This window comes from Solea senegalensis, linkage group LG8 (genome assembly GCF_019176455.1).
Source record: "Solea senegalensis isolate Sse05_10M linkage group LG8, IFAPA_SoseM_1, whole genome shotgun sequence".
Classification (NCBI taxonomy): domain Eukaryota; kingdom Metazoa; phylum Chordata; class Actinopteri; order Pleuronectiformes; family Soleidae; genus Solea; species Solea senegalensis.
The window spans coordinates 23,948,860-23,971,263 of record NC_058028.1 but is presented as its reverse complement, the minus strand read 5'-3'; the positions used below and the strand labels follow the sequence as shown (position 1 = coordinate 23,971,263).

At 39.0% G+C, this 22,404-nt stretch overlaps 1 protein-coding gene across 1 annotated transcript; it reads left to right on the top strand.

Moving 5' to 3' along the window:
- Positions 1 to 1,440: 1,440 nt before the first annotated feature.
- Positions 1,441 to 15,424, top strand: wsb1 (WD repeat and SOCS box containing 1). Its single transcript, XM_044031837.1, has 9 exons — positions 1,441 to 1,801; positions 3,536 to 3,704; positions 6,283 to 6,566; positions 6,861 to 6,992; positions 7,692 to 7,792; positions 10,318 to 10,490; positions 11,680 to 11,793; positions 12,616 to 12,723; positions 13,225 to 15,424. The coding sequence occupies exons 1-9, from the start codon at positions 1,762 to 1,764 to the stop codon at positions 13,385 to 13,387; spliced, it is 1,284 nt and encodes a 427-aa protein (XP_043887772.1). The 5' UTR covers positions 1,441 to 1,761; the 3' UTR covers positions 13,388 to 15,424.
- The last annotated feature ends 6,980 nt before the right edge of the window (positions 15,425 to 22,404 follow it).

The window sequence follows — 22,404 nt, the reverse complement described above, 5'->3', positions numbered from 1 at the left end:
TTCCTTCCCACATCACAATCATAATAATAGTTGACATTATTTTAAATCATATGTTTGTGCAAATAAATACATTTTAAAAAATAAAAATAAAACAATAAATTAACTTTACTCAGGTGTTGCTGATTTATGGTAGTGCTTGGGTTTCATTTTAATTTGTTTATTGGAAATAGAAAGATACTTGTTTAATGCAAATGGAAAATAAGCAGACATTAGAAGAAAATAAATTGCTGATATTTCAGACATTAAGGAAGAACCGGGTCGTGATTTATACCTGAGTGCATGTAACAACAAACAATCAGCAACCAGTAGCGCCACAGTATAAGACTTAGTCACTAAATTGTTCTTAATGTATAAAGATCAAAATTATGATTCGCAAAAGGGTACATTTTATAGGAAAACTAACTTTTATATAAGCGGCTATGTACTCAGTTATCAGTAAATAAATTATAATATCAGTAGTTATTGCAGCTAAGCTTGTGTTAAAAATGTGAATAAAAAGTCAGACATAATAATTTATTTAAAGTATTTGAATTGGGTTTTATTTCCCCCAGAATGAAGAATATAAAATGTTTCCATGAATTTGGTAAATGTGAAAAAAATGTACATCCCTGTTTGAAACCCAGCAGCCATAGCAACTTGGCCCGCAAATGGGCCGCGTCCCACACTTTGAGAGGCCAGAGCTAAAACATCACTAGTGTCTGAAAGCTACTTTTAGATATTTTTAAGATTTGTTTTATTCACAGAAAAATAAAACTTTAGCTGGTTTTGTCACACCTAAACCATATGGGACCCAGTTCCTGAAGAAAAACCAATGAAAAACCACAGTCATGGTTTATGATTCATCAGCCAGCCACAAAAAATGGATTAGTAGCTCCTTTAAGGAGGACCCAGGAAAGGCTACATGTTATGTTCGTCAAATTATCACAAAGGTGTTACTAAAATCCGTATGTATAATGTTTATGTAATAAAGGATAAATAATAAAAAAATATATATGAGCAATCATGTATCAAGTGGCCCAGTTAAATCTGCCTAGATGCAGTTATTTGGTCACCTTAAGTATTCATCATGTGTTTTCCATGTCACACACATAAAATGAATAATCTGTCTGTGAAAACACAATGAAAAACGTCTTTGCATCTATATATATATGTTAGTATCAACAAACACAATATAGGCGGTGATTTGTGGGTGTGGTTAGATTATATTTTGATTACAAAATTACATTTTTTAATACAATAAGATATTTAAAATATTATACCAGCTGGTGGCAGTAATGCAGCATTTTACTATTTGTTGGCAAGGGGGCGGTGTACAGCAGTAGTGAAAAAATAATAAGAGCTATAACACAAACTAATAACAGACAACGGGAGGGAGGTGGTGTTACCATGGCAACTCTGCTGACGTGTCACTGAGAACCCTCCCCTCGAATGAGTCAGAAACCACTTAAATCACCGGGGATCGAATTCATGTCCACAATATCAAGTCGTACAAATACCGTAAGCATAGCTGGTGATTTAAACATTAAAACAAACGTACGCATTATTTTATCGAAGAAATAGCAAGGAAAAGGGTAAAGGCTCAAAGGTCTAACTATCATCCGGGACTTGGCGGAGGAATTCAGTCGACTTTTCAAGACATCGGTCAGAAGAGGCTAAAGCACCGTCTTAGTCTAAATCCGCACCGCTTGATTATTTCCTCCAGATCTCTAGGCTTTGTAGGTCGTGTTTGGGTTTTTCTCCTGGGTCTTTGCATTTATTTAGATGGCAAGCTTTCCAGACTCTGTCAACGAAAATGATTTAGGTAAGTGGAAAAGCTCCGTTAACACCGTGTCTGTGGTGGTTGGTGGTGGCGATAGCGTGGTATTTAATAGAGCGCTAATATGACATGGTTTACACGCACTACTAACTAGCACCGCTACTGTTAGCCTTTAGGGTTCCACTGTAACCCGAGTAAAAATCACATTAAAGAATACATACAATGAATACAGCGCGTACGCTAATCAGCAGCAGCAGCAGCTGTAACGTTTCAGTAGTTAAGCTGTTATTAATGCTAACTTAACGTTCGCTAATTTACGTCGTCATATTTTTTTCTACGCTGACGTTAAAGTGTGCGCGTGGGACACTCCCGTGCCCATTGATGCGGGGAAACACAGCTTAGCCGAGGGAAATATGTGTATTTGTTATTGTGTAGTGTGTTGCTTGAATATGACAAAGCCAGCTAGTGGGTGACATTCAGTCTGGTGTGTATAGCTCGTTTCTGTCAAGTCATTCCTGCGTTTTCCATAAATTATTGGTTAGGAAAAACTCTGAGCTTCCATCCCCCCACGGAATCTACGCACACACACACACACACCAGCGCAGCAGTAGCCGCTGCGAGTCATGTACGTGCGAGACTACACGGTGATCGTGGCGGTGTCCCACACAATGTAACCGTGTCCCTGCAGTGTTAGTAAGTCGGGGGCTTAATAAAGTTACATTTAATTAACATTTGTTCAACATTTGAGCGAATTAATGTTCCATGGTGACATAATCTATGCATCAGAAATGCTTTCCCTTGGATGGTTCTGCATGTATGTTCATGTGCAGAACATGGTGTAACGTGTTGTTGGGTGTTTCCCATACCTCACAATGACGATGTGTAGAATTGGGCAAGAATTCAGTAGTAAAAAGTATAAACTCATCACAGAAATACTATTTAATGTTTTGCCTCAGATATGATACACGTTTCTTTGTTTAAAACATGTATGTTGTTATTTGCTTTGCAACAATAATTTATTTATTGAGTAATTGAACATATTTTTATTGATATAGTATTTCTCGCCCTAACAATGTCCTTTAAGTTTTAGTTTTTGTCCACAAACCTCATATACTTTAGATTATTGTCAATATCTCTAAGTGTGCTCTAAGTAGCACACATCAGATGTGTCCAATTAAGACCTGAAAAACATCTGCTGTGACTTTTGCTGTTCACACTGACCACATAAAAAAGCAGCAACACTCACTTATCAGATCAGTAATTAACTAACTAAGTGCACTGTATATGTAAAATTTGAAAATTGCTCTTTAAAATGTGGTAAATTGTTCACAAGTCCACAGACATGTCTTTGTGTGAAGTTTTTTTCTCCTTACTGATGGTAATTGTTGTGAAATTGTACAAGTCTGTTAGCTGTCTTTCTGAAGTCTCTCAAATTTACAGGGTAAAAGTAAGCCAAAGGTCACTTTTCAAAGTAAATCTGGCTTCCATGTACAAGTAGACTGGAGCAAGTTTTAAGAGGATGATTACATTTAAATATACTTTCTGTTAAATGCTTGCATTCATGAATCATATTTTGAATTCCTTATATTGAAATTTATTCACTTTTACCTTGTTATCTCCTATTTAGCTCCATACTCGGTACTCACTGTTTTTGTATGAATGATTGTTGATCAAATTAGATGCCTGCATTAGAGATGGGCAGAAATGTAGTGATGTTTTGATTAGTAATCCCAATGATATGTGTGCTGCTGAGGTAACAGGGTTGTTATTGTTTTTCAGGTAAGGCTAAGTTCATCGGTGAACTCCAGGTGCCTGTTGCTCCCTTTGACCAGAAGTCTGGGCGTGAGGCTTGGACAGTAGCCTTCGCACCAAATGGTTCCTACATTGCTTGGTCTCAGGGGCGCCGCATTGTCAAGCTCATTCCCTGGACAAAATGTCTGAAGAGCTTGTAAGTATCACTGGAAACATGAACACACCCAGCCAGCTTATTACTTATAAATATATACATACTGTAATTGAGATTTTGTTCAAAAGTATTTGAAAGAAAAGCATCTGAAACACTGTAAACTGAAGTCTATAGGAATCCAGCCAGGTTAAAAGAAGGTACCCATTATTTATGCACTATAATGACACCTTTCAAGTTTGTGCCTGCAGCTTTCAAACAACATGGGGTATAAGTAACATTCTCAGTTTCCTTTTGTTTATGGAAACATGTCTCATGTCTCAGCTCACATAAACATGTGTGAAGATACGTGAAAATGTCCTTCAGTGTTTCTGTCTTGTCCTAAACAGGCAGAATCCATAGGAATAGTAAGAAAAAAGAGGCCAGTATAACTGAATTAGATGAGCATTAGATTCTGGATAGAGTGGATGAAAGCCAGGAAAGGAGGCTTTTGCGCAGGTGTCAACTGGTGTGTAACAAGTGCCCACCTTGGTCCACTTGAATGTCATTACTTATTGTTTAATTAAATTTAGTCAGAGCTTTATCTGACTGTTAAGTTAGGGTTAGGCATTAACTGTTACTGGTTACGTTTAGGAATAATGCTGGTTTAGGCTGTCCAAATGAGTGGAAGTTAATGCAGTTCCTGCAAAGAACTGTGTGTGTGTGAGAAATAGAGACCTATATTCAGCAGTGTTATGGATGGAGACCACAGCAATCATATAACCTGATATGTGTACACATATTCCCACCCTCTCACCCTGAGCTCTGTTATTGGCTGGAGGATTCACACCCACCACCCAAAGGTTGCAACCCAGTAACATTGCACAGCAAAGAAACAAGAAAATATTGCTGGGGCAGAGGTGGATACATTCACTGCCATGCACATTCACTGGGTCATAAGTGATGTACTTTGTTTTTAGGTGTTCCTTTAAAGATTTATGTCCATAGTATGGGCTTGGACCTGAGCTCCATACAGGGGAATATGGACGTTAGAAGATATTTAGAGGTAGAACAATACATTTGTCAGATTCAGTCTTTTTATGGGAAATGTTGACATTAAGAACAATATAGAGGAACTATATGGCACTGGCATGTCAGTTTGGATCACTGCTTGAATGGTAAACGTCATTGACAAGACAAGCAAAATAAAGTAGTAGTATGGCAAAATGACTGTAACTTGACAATAACCATGTTTACCTGAGAATCATGTTTACATAGTCTATTTGCCAATTGTATCTACCCCCTTTGCAGAAAAAAGCATATGTTGGTTCAATGGTTAGACTTTTGATTGACTTGAGTCATTTGACCTGTAAGTTGATTGTTATTGAATCTTTTTATACTGCAGATAAAAGCCAGGTTTAATGGCTTTTTTTTCTTTTGTTTATCACTAAGAAGACAAATCCAGCCCACATAACAGAAAAGTCTCCATTCTTAGTGCACTTCAGCTGCTCTATTACATTGGTATAATTTTGCTGTTCAGATTAACTACACTTTACTTTGTCAGGCACAAGGTCACTTATCTGCATCTTAGTGGCAAATCACTGGAATTATACAAATCAGCAAATTCTCCTGAGATTAAGAGATGAATTAACTTGATGTTGGTTTTACTTGTTGACCTTGTTTAAAGCAGGAGCACCATGAACAGGCTCATTTCCACACATTATTTACTTGCACCCTCAATGAATACACTAAAATGTGGATGCTACAAGGCCTCTGCTGTTGTAATGTATCTGTAGTATTCATGAAAGTAGCCATAAGGCAACTGAAAGCCCCAAATCCTTGATTATACTGCATGAAAAAAGATCTTGATATAATTTCACATGGTGAATAAGTTACCTGTAGATCTCTATATGAGGTGTTGTTGTTGAGCCTCTGAGTCTCTGCCCTAGTAGAACTTTCTAGCAGTTTATTTGAATCCTGCCTAATGAGCACAAAGAAGTTCTCCACAGTCACAAGGCCACGTGGGTTGTATTATCAACTCTTTGTGCTTAGCTGGCTCTTTTTCTAGTTACTCAGCCCTTATGACTCTCATATTGAAATAGTGCATGTTGTTCCCAAACAGCAGGCTGGTAAGCTCCCCACTATGCCAAGAAATGTATAAAAAAACCCAGCAATGATTTTTCCATGGACCCATGTCACAACCAACTTAATTTAAGATGATAGGCACTACAGCAAGTAAGGGATATAGCCTCACAGTGCTGTAGTCCTGCTTGGTAACATGGCCAATCTGTGGCAGTCTACCCTCAGCAGTGCACAGCTTAAAAACCCGCATCATACAATGGTGGCTCAACTGCTTGTGGTTTGTCACAACATATGGGCACAGGGAGAACATGAAAAGTCCACATATAAAGAGTTGATTAGTCCACAATGTTAAAAAAAAAGAACTGTGTTTGTGTCTCAACTGGGTTTTGTCTCTGGCTCAATGTGTAGTTTTTGTTCAAAACCCAAGAAAACGTTTATTTATTTTAAAATAAAAAAATTGTAACATATCCAACTATGCACTGTGTTGAGAGCACATATTTCTCTTGTTGTCTGTCTCTTTTTGACTTTCTTGTATTTCTTCCACCTCCCTCTGTTGCTGCAGTTCAGCGGGCAATTGTGGCGTGGGCACCAATGCCTCGAGCCCGCGGCGTTTTTCCCGTCAGAACAGCGATGGTGGACAGGTAATCCCAGTGTCTGGTGAACCCTGCGAACACACCATTGACTGTGGTGACATCGTTTGGGGCTTGGCCTTCGGTTCCTCAGTGCCAGAAAAGCAGAGTCGCTGTGTTAACATTGAGTGGCACCGCTTCAAATTTGGCCAGGACCAGCTGCTACTGGCAACAGGCCTTAACAATGGTCGCATCAAGATCTGGGATGTTTACACTGGTGAGTACTCATTGTTTATAATTAGAAGTTAATCTTAATGAATTGACAGTCAGATTAGGGAAATGTAAATTCTCTGTAAATTCATGATTATCTTTACAAATAAAATAACCCCAAGATGGTTTGTATTTGAAAACAAAATGAAAAAGAAAGGAGTTGAGGATTAAAGAATCTGCTACATCATGGTCTCATGTACAGTAAATAGAAATGGAGTCAGTCTGTTCTGCAAATTCTCAAATGTGACTGAAGAATGAAGAATTATTTTGTGAATCCAGATTATTGTGATATATTTTGCAGGAAAACTGTTGCTGAATCTGATGGACCACACTGATGTAGTGCGAGACTTGAACTTTGCTCCTGATGGCAGCCTCATGTTGGTTTCTGCATCCAGAGATAAGACCCTGCGAGTGTGGGACCTTAAAGATGATGGTGCGTATAGTTATCCACACATTTAACAATGTTTTTGAAGTAGAAATAACACTGTAGCCTACTTTTCATTCACCTGGAGTTTAGATCATGAGTTACTTATCTGCTGCCTCTGCATCTACCACCTATATGCTGCAGAACTGGGTTTGTCTTTGAAATGGCCAGACAATTTTTTGACGATGTACTCGACCACTACTCTGTGATATGAAGCTGTGCATCTGTGGCCCTGCAAATAATTCACAATATAAATTGATGTATTGACTCAAAAGTAACATGCTTTTCCTTCTTGATGGGTATTTAGCTGATATAGACATTGAAACTCTGGTGAAAGATAATTTTCACAGAAAACTGGCAAAATCGCTATCTCATAAGCAGTTTGGCTCACACATGTGTGAGACCTGTCTGACATGAGTGTCTCCCTTGGCCAGTGTGGCCACTCTAACTTGAAAACATGGGCACTGAAACAAAATTGAAGAAATTATAAATGAAACAAACATGGCTTTGGTCTTGGAAAGGAGATTGTGCTACTGAATACTTCTCTTTTGGCCAACAGACTTTAGTGATGCTCAAATTTAGTGAAGATAAACAATAATTTAAAATGGAATAACTGATTGTGTTGGTGTCCAGGTAGCTGTCTCTAATGTGTGTTTCAAACGTATTCTCCGTATTGCCTAATTTCATGATGTTGTTTGTGTCTTGCAGGTAACATGGTGAAGGTTTTGCGGGGGCATCAGAACTGGGTGTACTGCAGCGCCTTCACCCCCGACTCCTCCATCTTGTGCTCTGTTGGCGCCGGCAAAGCAGTACGTATTCACGTTCCTCTTTACTTACTTCAGTGTAATGGGTTTGCTAGCTAATCTGTTTGCAAATGCTTGTGACCAGTTATGCTTGAACAACCTACAAATTAAAACACTCCCCATCTGCTCTGTCCTCCCATTCCCACCATAGAACAAACTGTGCTTGGTGTCTTAAAGTTGAGCTACATGCTTCTAGATTCAGTGTGGCATTTTTTTGCTGTGGGAAACAGAGGAATTTTGGTGTACAGAAGTTTGCATGTAGAGCAGACCACTGTTTTCACTTTTGCTATCTACTTACATGTAGTTTGAGTAAACTTGTGTCTACAGCCCTTAAGGCATATGAATATATTTGGGTATTATTTCTACAGGCTGGCCACCATTAGTTTATCTACAGTGGTAATAGAAAGACATGGTGGTGCCTTTGTTAGGTTGTGTGTGTCCCTACAGTGTGTGTCTTGCTCTCCCTGTCACAGGTGGGGGCAGAGCTCAGTGTGTGATTGGTTTTGAAAGGACCGCCGCGCTGACATTTTGAGCAGCCGGTGTAAACCGCGGACGCACAGTGCGCAATGCCCAAAGGCCTGGCCAGGGTCAGCCTGGCACCTGACCAGCAAGGTCAATCTGTACGTAGGTGCTGCTCCGTGTCTGTCTACCTCTGCTGTTGCAGTTCCTTTTGTTTATTTTATTAATTTCAGTCTAAATCTCTCATTAAACTGGTGCTTAAATACTCCCTCTATTTCCCCTCAACCTCCACCTCTCTCATACACCCACTCCCACCACCACATCTTTAAATAGCTCCATCAACCATCTTTCAAACTAGATTCTCTTTTGTAACAAGTAAAATCTGTTATTGTCACTTTACATGTTTCCCATCACCAATTTAGTAATTTAGACAGTCATAGCCATTAATTAAACCAGTCTGCCAACTCTCTCTTTTTTACGCAGCGCTCACATGCATGCACTGCTGTAAGACTTGTCAGTCTGCATGTTTGACACTGGTGTTGATACCATCATCGTCGTCAACAAACAATTCAGTTTCCCATGTGGGACAAGCAATATGGCCATGCCATGCTGGCAGTGCTAAAGGGAAGAACAACTGACCCTGTCTTTTTTCTCCAGGCTCAGTTCAGCATTTGATGCCAGACCTAAATATGATATGATTGGCAGGAGGCCACACTGCCACTAGTAAATTTGGGCTTTTCTCATCTTCTGCTGCACTCAGTGGCAATCACGGCCAAAGTGTGTTTCCTGTGAATGAGCAGAGATTCAGCTGAAGTCTCCATTGCTGTCATGTGAGTGCTCCGTAAGTGTTGGCCAGAAGGTGTCAATGTCTTACACAAGTGTGTAGGTTTCAGGTTTATTGTTAGCTTAGAGAATCATTTTGAAATGAGAGCGTATGTGTCCTGAACCCTTTTCAAAAACGTAAGATAACAACAAAAACAAAACGTAAACAACAACCAAAACTATAGACACATTGGCCAACTATGTGATACTGCATCTATGTGCAGTTCTTCTGTGGCTAATTCTTTCATAAGGAACACACAATATTTCTGTAGTTGACAGCAGAGAACAGTTGCATTTCATCTGCAATTTTTTATCAGGGTACCTGTGATGGAAAAAAAAAGACAGCTTAGGGATTTAACAGATACTATGAGGCTATTGTTTTTATTTAAACCTGGGAAAATAGGTAGTCTGGAGAAAAACAAAGCCCACTCAAATTTAGACTTATGTTTTTATGTAGGTCATTTACCGGCCTTGTTCATAGGCTGTGTTTGCAGCTCTTTACAGTAATTTGAATTGAGATTAATGGGAAAAATCTATACATTTTTACTAAAAATTCACACTATGGGTGACTGACAGATGATCACTTGTTTCCCAGTCTGTGAGTGTGTGTGTGTGTGTGTGTGTGAGAGAGTGTGACAGTGTGTGTGAGTGTATATATTCATATGTGTACTTTGCCAGAGGTATCAACCCCTTTGGCCATAAAATATTCTTTTCTCTTGCAGTATCTGTCTCTCTTCGTAGGCTTCTGCCGGAGGTGCGAGCCTCTTGTAAACACACTGAACTAAAACTCTGAAAGAGGAAACCAGTGGAGTAAAATTATGTCACCTTAAGTTACTGCTTGTTTTATTTTCTCTTTGTCTAGATCTTTTTTTTTTTAATAATATTATTAGTATATATTTAGTACATGTAACAACATTAAACAATAACTAAAATTAAATAGTGATGTAGTTTAATACTATTGTATATAAATGTTAAATATTAATTCTAATTTTCATTGTAGGTGAAGTGTTGTATTTTGACATAGCCTTGCTGCTTGTGTAGCATGTGCTCGTGTTTGTTTGTTTGACCTATTTTAATGTTACAAAGCTTTACCAAGACACTGAGCACATTTAATTCAGTTTTGATTCCTTTGCTTAATTCAATTTCTAACTGATGTATGTGCAGATAGTAATTCAGAGTGTAAGATAGCTCATTTATACTCTTTTTCATATCATGCCATGGGCTATAACGGTCCTCTCTTCACGTTGCAGGTGTTTCTATGGAACATGGATAAGTACACATTGATCGGGAAGCTGGAGGGGCACCACAATGACGTGGTGTCTTGTGAATTTTCACCAGATGGGGCACTTTTGGCCACTGCCTCTCACGACACCCGGGTCATTGTATGGGACCACCACAAAGCCACCATCCTGCTGGAACTGGGGTATGAATTAAGTGTTTTAAGTCCAAATGTTCAAGGTCAAGATAACTTTATTTACAGTTGATTCCAGAAGTTTACATACACTATATAAAAAGACACATATGCTTTTTATTTCTCACTGTCTGACATGAAATCAGACAATCACTTTTCCTGTTTTAGGTCCGTTAGGATTACCAAAATTATTACTATTTGCTAAATGCCAGAATAATGAGAGAAGAATTTTTTTAGACAATCTTTTATTACTTTCTTCAAAGTCAGAAGTTTACATACATTTCATTAGTATCCCTGACGGTAGATCTGGTTTATAGTGGTATATCTGCACATACAACACCTAGCACATGAGAAAGAGTCAACAATAAAATGAAAGTGACAAGAGTGCCTCATACTAAAAGACGGGGATCAAAAGAACAGTGTGAGTCAAATTGATTAAAAAGACACGGCACGATACAGAGTGAAAAACATCAAAGCAAGATAAAGACAAGATAAAATAGTTTAATTTAATATATTGCTGGGTTTTAATAATCACTCTGATGGCTGCCAAACCAAAGCTATCCTTATGTCGCTTAATTTTTTTATACTGGCAATTTGTATATGTGGCCTTATGGGAGATGTTAAATATTATAAACTATATTTTGGGGTTCTGTTAAGTCACATTAGTCACAAGTGGCTAAAACATTGTGGAAGAGTAGAACAAGAAGAGACCTGACTCAGTAATGTTAAAGTGATACAGGGTTTCTGTGTATACGCAGCTCATACCCTGCAGTTTGAGATATGGTCACTTGCGCTCAGTGAAAACATAGCTGTCAGCAGAGACGCAAGTAAAAACTGATTTTAGTCTCAAAAGACTCACTTAAAACATTATCTGACTTAAGTCTATGTTCTCCAAACTGACGTTTGTGTTGTTTTGTAAACCATTTGCTTCCTGCGCCAAAGTCCGTACAGAAAATGAGCAATTTTACACAACAGCAAACAGGAGTTACCGATCCTTCCTCTATCAGTCATTTCAAAAATGTTATTTTGTTATTTGGTGTTTAAAATCCTACATATGTACTAACAAAATGAGGCAGTAGTAGTCCAGCTGCTCCTGTGTCATCGGGTCATAGACGTATAAACTCAAAATGAAGTAGTGAATGTTTCATATTTTTTTATTTAAAGACTGTGTGACTAAAACTTGGATCTATTCTTTCTCCAGTCATCTCTTCCCTCCTCCATCACCCATTTTTGCTGGAGGATCAAATGACCGCTGGGTTCGCAGTGTGAGCTTCTGCCCTGATGGGCGACACATCGCCAGCATCACTGATGACCGGTAAGATTATGTGTTCTGACCTCTCTATTTTTTATTAACACGCAGGCCTCATGGTGTTTCTAATTTTGTGCTTCTTAGTTTGTTAAGCAAAGAAATGAGCAAACACCTTCATTTCAAAGTGTTTAAATCCTGAACAGTGGTTACAGTGTCAGCCTTGATAAACCTGAGTGTTCAGCTGTGTTCTTCCTGAGTGGATGTTTGTTCAGTGGAATATTTTTTTTCTGATACCCAGTTGTGCACACAGGCAGATAAAGTAAACAGCAGAGCACAGCAGAAAACAGCTACTGTTTGCCACAGTTTGTTTTTAAGTCCCACTGTTAGTCATGAGTCTTAATGTGACTTGTGAGTACAGAGCCACTGTATGTCTGTGTGGTCACATGACTGTCACGGGGTAGCGATTAATCACCCTGACCGCTGACTGGCCGTGCACTGAACTGGTGGTGGAAAATATGTCGATGGAGGAGCAGGAAGTCTCATAAAATGGAGGCTGTAAACAGCACTCACACTAACACTGGGTGTTTTTCAATTGAAAACAGATGACGTTTGTAGCTCAAATGATTAGAAAAGCAACTCTTTTCTCTCCATATACAAATAACATGCTTTACAGTTTTATCTCTGTGTGCATGTAATCCCAGTGTCGTGCTTCTTATCTGTACAGATGACACGGTTGCAGAGGCAGTTGTATGCAGACAATAGGAAATTGATTTCTCACTTAAAAGTCTTAACCACATACAACAGAGAATATTGCACACATCTGTACAGACCCGGATATAAACTGTAACTTGGCAAAGGTGTTAATTCTCGTTGTGTGCCTGTGCTCAGACTGGTTCGTTTCTGGAACATTGAGGAAAGAGCCCCTGAAGCCATCGCTCCTCTCTCAAACGGCCTCAGCTGTGCCTTCTCTACTGACGGAAGTGTCCTTGCTGCAGGGTAAGACACACCGACACGTACTGTATGAAGACACCAACCACCCTCATATTACACAATGCCGGAAGATGTAGGACTCAGAGGAACCTGTTCTTCATGTTTTATCTCTGCCAGCTGTGCATGTTTGCAGGACACGCACACTTTCGTAGCTACAGTATTATTTCTGTTGGAAAATTCCCTCAGAACTGATTTTGTGCAAATAATTTCAGGTGTAACTGAGATCAAGTCTGTGCAGTATGAGTAAAATATATACGTTTTTTTAGTTTAATTAAAAACAAACGGGCTACAAAAAAGTGCAAAGAAATGAACACTGAAATAGTTCTAATTGCACCCATTATAATTCCATCAATTCCATGTCTGCCGAGAGTTACACACACATAAAGTGTGTATACAGGGATCGGTGCGTCTGTAGCAGGAACTGTGCAGAATTCCTCAAAACACCTGGAACCTGAAAATAAAGTTAATGTGTGTAGAATGGTAGTGAGTCTTTGTCCTTTGTTCCAGGACTCGTGATGGTAGTATGCGTTTCTGGGAGTGTCCTCGTAGCGTCACCAGTCTGCAGCACATATGCAGGATGGCCCTGCGCCGGGTGATGACCACCCAGCAGGTGGAGGCCCTTGCCATTCCAACACCGCTCCGCGACTACCTGACGTACAGAGTCATCTAACTTATTCACCTGACAACCCCAGCGCCTGCTGGACCCACCTGCACATGCCGCAGCAGCAATACGCTGAAAAGAAAAAAAAGAACCAGTGAATCCACAGAATGGCGTTCCGTGGAACTTTGTCAAACACATGGTTGTGTTATCCACATCCACTTACAGCCGGATATTGTGTTTCAAACATATTTATTTTTGTACGTGATAAAATTGCATAAGTGTCCTGGGGCCACTGCTTCATTCATACCTGTGAGGCCACCTCTGTCTTATCACTTGTAAGTGTTCAGCTCCAGTTCTTCACCAGGTTCACTAAACACTTCATGTTCATGTGAGGAGCTTTGCAATGGTGATTGCTCTCAGTGTTGGGTTTCCTGTTGGCTCGTGGGTGAGCTCAAGGGACGAAAACGTGGGCTCTTTAAAGGATACAGGGTTTTAAGGCCAGCTGTCTCATTACTGGAATGGCTGGTGCTGTTTATTATCGTTGGCATGTCATAAAAGACAAAAACAAATTCTAGCATTTATAGCGCTTGAATTAAAAAAAAACTTGTCTGAAACAGTATTTACACCACCATGGCACTACTCTGTAAAACCTAGACTTTTTGTGTGAATAAGCAGCAGTTTGTATTTCTAATACAACGACATTTGTCAGAAAAATCTGTTATTATTGATCCAGTTCAGCAGTGGCACTAATACTTCACGTTTTAGAGCCAACAATTCCTCCATGTCAGTCAACCAGTGTGTAGTAGCTCAGAGGAGATTATATAACGGGATCAATGTATAACTCAGCCAATCAAAAACAAGACATTTAAGTAAATAAATGCCAAAGATGTTTTTTTCTGAAAGTGTCTTACCTCTAGAGTTTGCCAGCCAGAGTTTCATTTTTTATTAATTTAATTCATACATTTTTTTTGGAAAAAGGAATTATGAAGTCCAGCAGAATTTATTGGGTAACACTAATAAGACTCTGAAGACTGACATTGACAAAGGTGAACTTTGTTGATTTTCAGGAAAACTCCACATGTTCCTCTTCAAATTCAAAAACAAACACAGCGTGATGTTTGCTACCAAACCTCCAGTCAGTCGGGCCTCACCGTTGACGTAAAAGTGAAGCTCACCCACAGTCCACTCAAAACAACTGGCAACAGAATGTTTGACTTTCCTTTCCTGCCTCGCAGTAAAAAGCTTTTTTAGCCCAGTGTTGATTGACCTGTACACTAAAAAGCCTGTAGAAAAACCTGTATACAAATTTCCATGTAATATGTATGTATATACAAAATTGTATCATGTCTGTTGGGGTTATTTTTGTCATTTATATCCATTGTTTTGTGTAAATTTGTATTTTTGTATTTCATTCTCCTCTAAATGTGAAAATGTCTGCATTGCTACATATCTTACCGCCCAGCAGGGTGTCGTTACATTCATGTGGGTCACAGTGCTGCTGTGCCCGGTCTGCGTGGTTTTTTCTCTGTATGAACATATTCAATAGCAACCAACCAATCAGCTGCGAGCTGTGGACATGTGCTGCTGTTAGATACCTTAACTGTTCACTGAAATATATGCACAATTCTTTTGTAAGAAGCAGCATTTTTCAAATCTTCTATTTCTTGATGGTTGTTCAAGGGAAAGTGAGCGCCAGGTGTCGTCCTCTCTGTGTTTCTGTAAGAAGGTGGCTACAGAGCAGCTGTCAATCATTCTTAGCAATAAGTTCACTGACAGTGAGTGTTAAAGCCAAAGGTTTTCTTTGCAGATAGTGTACATGTAAATGGGCGGATTGTTTGTTTGTTTGTTTGTTTATCACTTCCTGCTAAGACACGGACAGTGTCTCATGAATGGGCTATGGTGTTAAATCTTCACAGTTAAGTTAAAGATTGGTTTACATGATGTGGGATTGTGTACCTGAAACTGTTTTGATTGGACAAACACAGTTCTGCCTCAGTGAGATGCAGTAAGAAGTGGTGAGTGCATATGAATGTATTTACTTCTTGCATTTCTATTTTATTTTATTTTGGGTGTGTGTAGTTTAAATAAAGGCTTTTTGGAAATAAATAAGGTTTCAGGTTTTTGAAGTGTTATCATATGGGCACTGACACATAGATTATGGTCAAGTTCAAGAGTTTTATTTGTGACTGGAAACATATATGTTATATACACTACCAGTCAGTGTATATATACATACATATTCAGTAATAAAGATCGAAGTCTAAACGTAAGTAGCACAACAAAAATGAACAATTTATGCAGTTTAAGCAGCAGTAGACATTGTGCATTGAGAAACATTGTCTACATTGTGTTATCCATGTTGTGTATTGTCTATATATTATAGTCAGCGCTGATAATACTGTGTGTCTTACACTGACAATGAAGCATGTTAAGAATGTAATCATTCTCTTTTCCATCCATTTGTGCATTTTCATTTTTGTAGCCCGCTCACTCCCCCACACCAAAGTCCATAGAGAAAATAGGCGAATAGACACATTTTCTCAATGGACTTTGGTGTGGGAAGTGAGTGGAAGTTGGAAAAGGCCGTCTAATGGCGAGATAAGAGGTGAACATACAAGATGTCCCAGACTTGAGTGGGTGTAGATTTTGTTATGTGAGTCTTTTGTTCAGTGGCTGAAATCTCAGCACAGAGAGGAGCGTGCAGTCACTGTCAGTACCTCATTCATCCAAACTTCAACTATCACTTCTAAATAGTTTGACTTAAATAATTGCTTTACTCTTCTCCAATTAGTGTCAGTTTAAGTGAGCATGAGCCAGTTTTACAGCAGCTTCACATGTTCAAACTTTGGAACGGTAAATATTAGTTTTGTGACAACATAACAGACTAAGACTTTGAGGGACTTTGCTTTTAACCCTTTTCACACATTTCAGTCACAACTGTGCTACCAACACACATACAGGTCTGTACAATTTACTATTCTGTACAGTAAATTAGAGGTAAACAGATGGAGCAGAACGCCATATGTTAATATTAACTCTGCCTGCTGGAGGATCAGGAGAAGGTTGGACAGTTTTACTGTAGATGTTTGAAGTTCAGGTGGAAAACCATAAATCTCTGCACTCATAAACAACATGTGATGACTTCACAGTGGATTGGTCCAGAGTGGCGGCTTGTCCCATCTTTCCAGACCATCCCTGAAGAAGGGGGAGTGACAAAGCAATGAAAACAAACCGCATTAATATTGACTCTGCAGCAAAAGTAATGAATTAAGATGAGCCTTTGATGAGCCTTTTTCATGGCACAAGTGTAAATAATCAAATTGATGCTGGCTGATTTTTCCATTTACAAAGTAAATTTTGCAGTGTTGTAGTAACACCAAAAAGAGCCAACTTCCAATTAAAAGTACACTGTACTGAACTGGTGTTAAATGCAACTCTTTCAATGGTATTTTACCATTCAACTATGAAATAGACTCTAGATTAGTGTTCATTTGAACTCTCAACGGCCTTTTAACACTTAAACTATGAAATGCATTAGATTAGCATACATTTGAACTCTTTAAATAGTATTTAACCCTTAAACTATCAAATACACTCTAGATTGGTGTTCATTTGAACTTTTTCAATTATCTTTTAACACCAAAAGTATCAAAAACAACTGATGTTAAAATTCAACAATACTCTGCTGTATTTGTTTCTTTTGCCTCTTCTGTAACTTTAACAATGTCAAATTGACTGTGTAGCTGCCTCAGTGTCGGGATGCACGCGTGACTCACTATCACCCCGTCCTGACTCACTTGAACTGAACACAGACATCGTTAATGTCCATTCATTCATTCATTCACTGTCACCTGCTTTACCCTCTACATGAGGCTGCTGGTTCCAATCCCAGCTAACATAGGCTGAAAGGCGGCGGGTGCAGCCTGGACAGGTCCATTGTTAATGTGATCAAGGTAAAACACACACAAGCTTTTACACGCCTTCATTCAAACTTCTGTGTGCTCATGGACAACATGGGACATCAGTCATCCATGAGCACAACACATGTGGCGTGAAAACAACGGCATGCTGAGCTCAGAGAGACTGAGGTGATACTAATCCATCAGTGAGGCAGGTTGTGGACTGACTGGAAGAACTGGGTGGTTTGGTGGTGTTGTCATCTGCTGCAGTAATAATGAAGCCATTATTGAATCCAGTCTGCACTGGGTGGTCTGTCTTCGGGTCACTGTTTGTCTCTAGACAACATAAACGTCTGATTACAAGATTGTAGTGAAGTTATAGTTCCCTGAGGAATGTAAGAAGTTTCATTGCCAGAAATTTAATATACTATACCCACAAATAATGTGTTGCTTTGCTTTGGTATGTGAACGCTATCTTCTTGAAAAGGGAGGGGTGAGCGGAGGAATCCTCTGTTGATTGTGATCTGCAGTCTCATCGTTAGATTTCACTTATTCAGACAGAATCGCATTGTTCAACTCTAAATTATCCGCATAACAACTTCTTGTTATGTTCCGCGTGTCGCACAAACACTGGGAGACTCAGATGACCCGCTGCCGACACCAGGTCTTGGAAAACTACTTTACGGCCTGAGTGGACTTTTACCAGCAGCTACAAACTGACCTCGCTGTGCATGTTGGTTTATTATTGACTTGGAATCATATACAATTTCACGTTCACGCAGGAGGAGACACATCAAAACAGAGGGACTGACTTCCCACGGTGGTTAACAGATAAACACATCAAAGAGCTCAACTTCATGTGCATCAAGGGAACTTTTCACCTAGTGGGTACAAAACAGGTTGTAAAAAAAACCAGGCACATGTCAGTCATCTGAGATCAGGTCTTTTAAAAACATGACCTTGTTTAGTTGGTGGGGCAGTTGACATCCATAATTTTGATTTACAGCACCGGAGCACTTTGTATGGAAGCAAATCTGTGCCATAATTCAAATTAAAATGGATTGACAGAAATACTCTTTCATTTTCAGAATATAGCTGCATTTTTTTTTGACTCATCTCAGTAAAATCAATAATAAATCATCCAAACTGCATTTGGAAATGCCAGATTTCAATTGGAAACTGAAAATGCATTAGCAGAAAGGCTTTTTCATTTCTTCATTTCATTATTTGACTCATAAATACAGTGAATAATAGATTTTCATTTTCTTCTTGAAGACAGTTCATTTTATGACACAACTAAAAAGAAAACAAAGAGGACATGCTTTTTCATTTTTCATGTCCACCCCCCTGCACATTTTATTTATGAGTCAAAGGAATGCAGCTATATTCTGAAAATGAAAAATGTGAATATTTTCATTTGAATTATGGCACAGATTCGCTTCCATATATTCAGTCCTCTTCAGCTTCAAAACTCAACATCCATTGTCGGCCGCACAACCGTCACATGCATACAATTCATATGATAAAGGATTAATGCATTATTAATACATTAACACATGTTTTAATAACAGTGGACAAACACCACAGTATTTCATGTCTGGATAACTCTTTACGCAACTGCGGCTTGTGTTTCTCTTCTTCATTGTACTCTCGTTTTTTTTTAAATCAAAAAACACCAACTGATGAGTGAACAGATCCTTGTGTCCTGAGAGATTTGATCACAAGTGACTGTTCACACCTGCTGGCATTAAAATGTGTCCTGGGTCTTCTGCGTGTTCTTCTTCTGCATCTTCTACCGCTTTGTCCTCCACATGAGGCTCACGTAGTTGCTGGTGCCAATCCCAGCTGACAACAGTGGGAAAGATGGGATACATTCAACATATAGAAACAACCATTCACTCACACACTCACACCTACGGGCAATTTAGAGTGTCCAATTATCCTCAGCATGTTTTTGGAATATGGGAGGAAACTGGAGAACCTTGGACCTGGACTCAAACCAGCAACCTTCTTGCTGTGGGTGGGAAATGTGTGAGAAAGCATTTAGGATGTTAATACCAGGTCTAAACAGGGTCTTAAATTCCAGAAAACCCAACATTTCAACCACACATGTGTGTTTTAGAACATTCATTCATACACTGTTGACTTGTTCTCTATCTGCATTTTCCATAATCCTTTGCTCTTGTGTTATTTATGACCACACATGTTTGCCCTGCACTAACCCCAGCTCATGACTCCTCCCCACCCGTCGACTCACCTGTTGCCTGTTCTCCAATCAGCTGTCAGTATTTGTATTGGCCCACTTCCATTCATATACTGCTTTATTGTGTTTGTTGTGCTTACCAGCTACTGTTTATCCTTCTGCCTGTTTCTGCCTGCCACACCTCACTACAGTATAGCTGGACTATGAGACCATTCATTCATTCATTCATTCATTCATTCATCTTCTTCCACTTTATCCACCTCATGTATCTTCTTTTACGGGGACAGCAGGAATAGAGCAGAGTTTACAGCCTGGCTGTGTGGAGATGAGCTGAATACAGAGCTCCAGAAGTAACACAAACACAAACACACAACTTACACGCCACAATAAAAGCATGCAGAATAAACAAGATAATTAAAGTAGGCGTGTATGTCGCTTGGTGTATAAGTCTATGGATTTGGCAGTGGCATTGGTGCGCGACCTCAGCTACTAATCTTAATTATTATAATTAGTTGTAGCTGGTGGATCTGTCCTCACTCTGACACAACTAGACAATTAGACTGAGAGATATGGAGAAGTAGTTCAAAATAGATTACTGCAGGGCACTAATAACAAGACGAAACTTAAATACTTGTAATACTGTTCTTTTCCCACCTCTGAGCCTTTAATAACCATGATATTAGCCTCTTTTTTGTTTTTTAAACCAATAGCTTATTCTTTTGGGGGGTTTTTCATATTAAAGTCCAGCGTAACATGTCAGAGGGTTTGTTTGTTTGAAGACATTGAATATATAACCTATATGTTTATGTAAGTGTATAGCTGCTGCTTATGGAAATTTCCATTAGCTGACTGAGGGTATGTACAGTATGCTGTGGCTGTCAAAGCATTTTGATTTCAGTTAGCCTCATATTTTGAGAATGCAATTGTTTGTTTGTATTTACGTAATGTGTTTTGATTTGATTTTAAATCCTCCTTTTAAATCTTTAAATCGTTCATGTGATGTGACATGTCTTTCACTCGTTCACAGCTTTGCTATAACGTTGATATTTATTGCAGTGTTTATCCACTTTCTTCAAAGTGCATATCACAAGTGAAATAATCCCTTTTCACCACTGATATGCCTCAGTGTTGCTGCATCATCATCATGTGGTTCAAAGAGGATCTGATACTGAGAGAAGCAGAAGTTTCAACACAGGAAGTGAGTTATCACTGTGGTATGGGCTCTCTCAAGGACAGAAGGGTGGAACAGTCAGCAGTGTGGGGGCAGGGGGGACACAGGGACACAGGGACAGTGATGTCCCTGTGTGCTTACAGAATATATGAATATACACTGTAATATTCACTGTAATGGCAAATCATTTGATTTTCCAGATGAGATGAGGGGAGTGGAAGTTGCTGCTGCTGCTGCTGCTGCTGTGGTGGAGCAATGTGTTATGACTGCTCACATCAATCACAACAAGAAGCAGCTCACAAAGTAATAAAACACACTACTATCTCATGTAAACACAAAGGTGGGGAAACAACTGTTCTGCATCTACATGATAAGCTTCTGACCTTGTGACATTGTGTACAGGTAACAGCAGTGTTGTCCCTCTTTGTGTGTGTGTGTGTGTGTGTGTGTGTGTGTGTTACGACACGTACGAACAGTGAGAGCATTTTGGCTGATGCTCGCAAACAAAGACAAAAGTGTGTCGCATTACCCTTCTACATAGTTGAGTGTGTAAGTGCTATGTGTGTGCACTGACTGGTACACACGAGCATTCATGTCTGTATGCGTGTGTTTGTGTGATTCCATGTGAAGCCCCATAAATGTGAATATTATGTGTTTTTCTGCAGAGGTGTGGGTTTTGCTCTGGGAAAAGTAGAGGAGGGGAGTTGGACGTGCGTGTCAACGGGGTATGAGGAAGTAATTACACCAAGGAAAAAAAAAAAAGAATTTAAGAGGTTACATAATAAAAAGAATAAACTCACAAAGAAGCTCCATGTCTGGGAGGAGGTTAAGACTGGAGATAGGAATGCTCTTCTCCCCATCCTCTAATTTAAATCTGTAACAACAAGAAAAACACCTGTTCTTATGCCCAACTTGATTTTGTCTTCCCTTACTAATGTCATTTTAAAAATAAAAAAGATATCTATGTGTGTGTGTGTGTGTGTGTACGCCTCCTATTTCATAATAATGACAACACTATCAGACAGAAGTTTCTGGAACAAATGTAAACACGTCACTTTGAGTTTCCCCAGATCTAAGCTGATAACCATGACTAAAAGAGGGAACACTGTTGTTATCTTTCGAAGTATAAAGGTTAATTCTGTGATAATGAAATACAGCAATTCATACAATCAGGTGATATTAAAAATGTGTCATTATTTTATCTTCAATTTGTACCATATGAAAATAATGTTACACACTGTACCTTCAAGGCAGGAAAAACAAGTCCCAAATAATACAATATACAACATTAAAAGGCATAAGGCATGCCTATTAACACACACACACACATAGAAGTATGCATATAATTACACACAAATATACAATAAGACTTAAATATTCAAAGAAAGTGGTAGGAAATAACAGCAACAGCTCGGTTCCACATAAGATCTAATGCTTTGGCTCCATCTTGTGGTAGATTATAGTTTTAAAGTTTTAGCTCATATTGTCCTTACTTTGTGCATGCTCCTAGTATAGTTGTTTACATAAAAGTAACCCATGTAAATGGTGACCTATTACAGTATGTTTGATATTGATTCACAATTTGGTTAAATATAACTTTTTTGCCAAGCGTTTGAATAATATTTACCAGTTCCAGTTCAAAACTTGCTAACTTAGCTTAGCACATTGGAGCCTGGAAGCATGGGGAAACAGCTAATCTGTGTCACCAGCACATCTGAGGCTCACTTAGTAATAAATAAAACACCAAAACACCATCCTACAAAAATGTTTTTTGGAAAAAAAGAAGAAATTTGAGTTTATGCCAAGAGTTAGA